Source organism: Limulus polyphemus, unplaced genomic scaffold (assembly GCF_000517525.1).
Source record: "Limulus polyphemus unplaced genomic scaffold, Limulus_polyphemus-2.1.2 Scaffold380, whole genome shotgun sequence".
In the NCBI taxonomy this organism is placed as follows: domain Eukaryota; kingdom Metazoa; phylum Arthropoda; class Merostomata; order Xiphosura; family Limulidae; genus Limulus; species Limulus polyphemus.
Window position 1 is genome coordinate 309,677 of NW_013665990.1, and position 4,562 is coordinate 314,238.

Here is a 4,562-nt window from a genome sequence, read left to right on the forward strand (position 1 = left end):
GTAAATTATCATTTAGCTCAGTTTCAGATCATTAGATATTCTAATATGTAACACTCTCCAGTGCTCTCGTGCCGCAGCTTCGCTCACACAGGAACTAGAACTTATTTGGCAGAGACATAAAAGGTTTTTATACTGCTATTTTCTTTAAACAAACAAAACATAATGTACCGTTCTGAGAACGGGAACGCTCAAGAAATCTACGTGTTTGTGAATAAAAACAAGCATTAATTACATGTGAAAAAATGTTCAGGTCGTTTCAATGGCATAACCTCTCATCAGTACAAAACAGTAAAAATTCAAGGCGAAAGAAAAATATAAGGTGAACAAGAATATCACTTTTCATTAATAAATGATACACTGAGTTTTCGTGGATGAAAAACTACATTTATTTCAAAATATTAGAAAGTTGTAAAATATGATAATTTTAATTCTACGTCATAAAGAATGTACCGCTACGACTGCAGAAGTAATATCAATATTGTTATATAAACAGATGTTTTGTCTGTTGAATGTTTAAGAAAAAATACTTGCTTTACTGGAAAAAAGAGAATATAGAAGCATATTTAAAGTTTCTGTGTTTTTTTATATTTTCTACGTTTTTAATAGAAATTGGAAAAATAGTTGTAAAGAGAAGATAAAAATAAATTAATGGTTTATAGTATTTATGTTTCTTTCCTCGTATTATTGCTGATGTTAAAAACAGGATAGTTGGGAATCAGTTGTTAATTTTAATTAAAAAGACCTTTCACTTAAATAAATGTGAAGACGACTACAATAACTATGTCCTGCCATAGTGACAGTATAGACTAAATTAAAATAGAAAAACAAATATATTGGTGAAAACAAAAATATAATGGTTTGACGAAAAAAAAAAGATTATTAATATTTTCTTTGATTTATTAAAACTTAGACTCTACTTCTGATTTTTCCTTTACCAAGATCTGAGCTTCGTCACAAACTTTACCTTTTTGTTGATTTATTTGAGAAAGTAACGGTTGGTCTTCATCGTCACTTGTCTTGTTTCCTTTTGAAGTACAACTCTGGCGCTGTCTTTTAGCCCATTGGTGAAGGGGCGACATGTAGGGTTCTTTGCACTCGTCATAGTGCTTCAGTAACTCAAGGGTTACCTTTCCATCTACCTGTTCTATTCCAAAGGGAAGGTCAGCTAACGGTGCAATAGATATTTCGTCCCAGTCTTTCTTAATACGGTCTTTCTTCTCGAAAAACAAGCTAACGTTTTTCTTCGCTTTGTTTACAGTTTTCTCCTAAAAGAAGAGATATCAAATGTAATAATATCACACAAGTCTGTACATCCTCATCATTATCACTATCTAAAGTAATCTGGGTTCTCACGAAAAATATAAAAAATGTTCCACAGAAGATATCAATTAGACTACATATTTTCAATATGTAAAACATCAAAACAAGATCTCAGTAGATGCAAATCGGCTGCTATTTATTTTTAACTTTCTTCGATGAGTAAGTCAGAAATTTAGTTTAAAGACGAAAGATGTACAGTTTTTTATATTCATTTATTGATGAATACATCGACTTTCAGTATTACTTGATTACATATGTGATAAACCACTGTAATAATAATGAAAATTAATTTAAAATAAATACAACCTTACACTTTAAAAAAGATATTGTACAATTAATTATATAAATGTATAATAACGTTATTCTATAGACACATACTACTCAAAATATATCTACAGTCACAATATACGTATAACTCCGAAACAGACAATCAATGAGCTGTTTATGAACGTCACTTTTTAAACTTCTCCATGGAATACAGAAAAACATCTAGCATTGTTAGTGAAGTTCGTAATGGCTTCATCAAAACCAAAGGTGCAACATGAACAAATAAACCCCCTTTACTGTGCATTAACATAAAGTTTTATATGATGTGGTCAGAGAATAATTCAGTATAATTAGTAGAGTTCGTAATAATATTGTGTTATAGCTTAATAGGTTTCTCAAAAGAATCAGCTAGTCAAACAAAAGACACAAAAGAATGATTCTTTGAGTACGTTTATGAATCTAACTTTCTTTGATGGAGGCATAACAAGAATTAACATAAAACTGATTTAATCTATATGTTGTATTCCTTCGCAGAAAGCCTGAAGAGCTTCGATAAGCTCTTACAAACCCCATTGATTACCTGTTTTATATACAGCATTGCTGCTTCTAATGCTTCCTGATGAAAAGCTTCCAGAATTAATGATATATACTATTTGTTTTGTAATGTATTTTTATGGATGAGTCGAGAGATACAGAGATGATGTTAATTTTATTTTTTTCACTTTTAGCACCTCAACTACAAATGTGCAAATTATTAGTAGGAAAATGAACGAAAAGCTAGAATCCGTATATGAAGTAAGCGACAAGATCAATACAACAATACTTTCTTGGCGTATTTATTCACGATTAATTTAATAATCTAATATTACTACAACCAATGTTTTAAAAATTAACGTAATACTAAAATGCAGTTTAATGTAACTCATATACTTCTGTCTCATGTCTAAGTATTTGTACATAAAAGTTATACCTTCATTACATTATCAAATATGTCTTCTTCAGTCTCTCTGTACATATCAATATACCGACTCTGGTCGTACGTGTACTTAGATAAACAACGGTTAACCATTAAACCTGGATAGTGGAAAGAAAAAATCATTTCATTAACACTCTTTGCTGTTTAAGGCAAAGTATTATTAATCCTAATCTTGCCTATTAATCAAGAGATTCGAAGCATGCTTCTAGTGTAAACCTGTGAGATAAAAATAAATTGTCTAATGCTGCTTATAATTCTGAAGTAGTGTGATTTTTTATATTGTTATATAATAGTTGATTTATGTGACTAATGACCTTGTTAATGTCGTGATAGAGACAATTTCTTTAAAACACATCATGATTTAATAATCGCTATGACACAAAAAAACGCAAAAAATATATTTTCCAAGTAAATTGTTGAACTGCGCTTTGTTTTTTATATAATTTGTTAATTCGTTAATTAAAAAAGCAAGGTGTCAGTTTAAACATTTAATTGTTTTTCTGATTCGCCAAGAAAGAAAGGTATATCATTAGTCACCATAGTCTAAAATACAGAGTAAAGTTAAAATCCAAATTTCAATCTCGTATATTTCAAGAGACTGCTAAAACAATTTCGTTAAAAAAAACATATATATAAAGTACATATACAGTTGCAATTAAGACGTCAAAAATTAATGACCTAATAAGTGCTTCAAGTATCTCACAGAATATTCATTCAACATACCAAGCACTTAAAGAAAGTAGAAAACACCGCATCTGTAAAAAATCCAAAAACATGTTTACATGGTAACTGCTCGCTAGAAAACATAATGCTTATATCTGCAGCCAATGTATGACAGAAATATATGAGCAGCAAGAACTATAAAAGTTTTATCAGCGGCTTATGTGGTTATTAACTAATCTCTAGTGTTTTACAGCTGCGGGTGACTTAAGCATGATTCTATAAAAACACAAATCATATATAATTAGTAAATCATCAGCTTTCATCTGGTTGTTGTGTTTCATGTTCTAAAACTTGATATTATATATATACGAGAGCACTGCGAATTTTAGCGAAATCGTTTACTTCCATGAACTCTCTCTAAATTACACCTGTATTCTATGTATGTCAAAACTGCAGCTTTTAGATCTATACTGATGAACTGGCTGAAACTGGTTTATAAGAATGTAATAGAATGCAATGTAACAATAAAATCATTAAGTTTTAGTTTTGTGGCCGGGTATGTTATCTAGTAGTTAACAAGCCGGGCTTCTATTCAGAAAACACAAAGTTCGAGTCGATGTATGCGGTTGAACATGTATGGCACTTTCAACTTTGGGGCATTATAGCCGTGTAGGCAGTAAATGTTGCTAACTGCCTCAACCTTGAGGTCTGTGACTGGCCTGTTGACGGTTAGGTTAAAAATATAAACATACATTATCTCTATCTTTTTTTAGAGATTGATATTCATCGTTAAGGTAGTAACCTAAGTATGTTCACAAAAACTGTAAATCGAATCAAAATATTCAGATTTGAATGACACATGTATAAAGGAAATGATTATTAACTATATTTTTGTATGTTAAGTTGGGTGGTTAGTAGATCAAGAAACAATAACATAACTTTCTAAAAGCTATTCTGTTAAACTGTAACAAACTAATGTTAGCAATACTTTCTATATATATTTACACGTTGTGTCTTATTTAACTAACAAGCAATACTTTCTATATATATTTACACGTTGTGTCTTGTTTAACTAACAAACTAATGTTAACAATACTTTCTATGTATATTTACACGTTGTGTCTTGTTTAACTAACAAACTAATGTTAACAATACTTTCTATGTATATTTACACGTTGTGTCTTGTTTAACTAACAAGCAATACTTTCTATATATATTTACACGTTGTGTCTTGTTTAACTAACAAACTAATGTTAGCAATACTTTCTATGTATATTTACACGTTGTGTCTTGTTTAACTAACAAACTAATGTTAACAATACTTTCTATGTATATT

At 29.9% G+C, this 4,562-nt stretch overlaps 1 protein-coding gene across 1 annotated transcript in view; it reads right to left on the reverse strand.

The window, feature by feature from the left end:
- Positions 1–85: 85 nt before the first annotated feature.
- LOC106457840 (calcium homeostasis modulator protein-like) overlaps positions 86–4,562 on the reverse strand; it is a 19,813-nt gene continuing 15,336 nt past the window's right edge. The window contains exons 5-6 of the mRNA XM_022383884.1: positions 2,558–2,661; positions 86–1,265 (exon numbers count right to left, since the gene is read on the reverse strand). Coding sequence (XP_022239592.1) covers positions 900–1,265; positions 2,558–2,661 — 470 coding nt within the window. The 3' untranslated portion in view covers positions 86–899. The remainder of the gene's footprint in view (positions 1,266–2,557; positions 2,662–4,562) is intronic.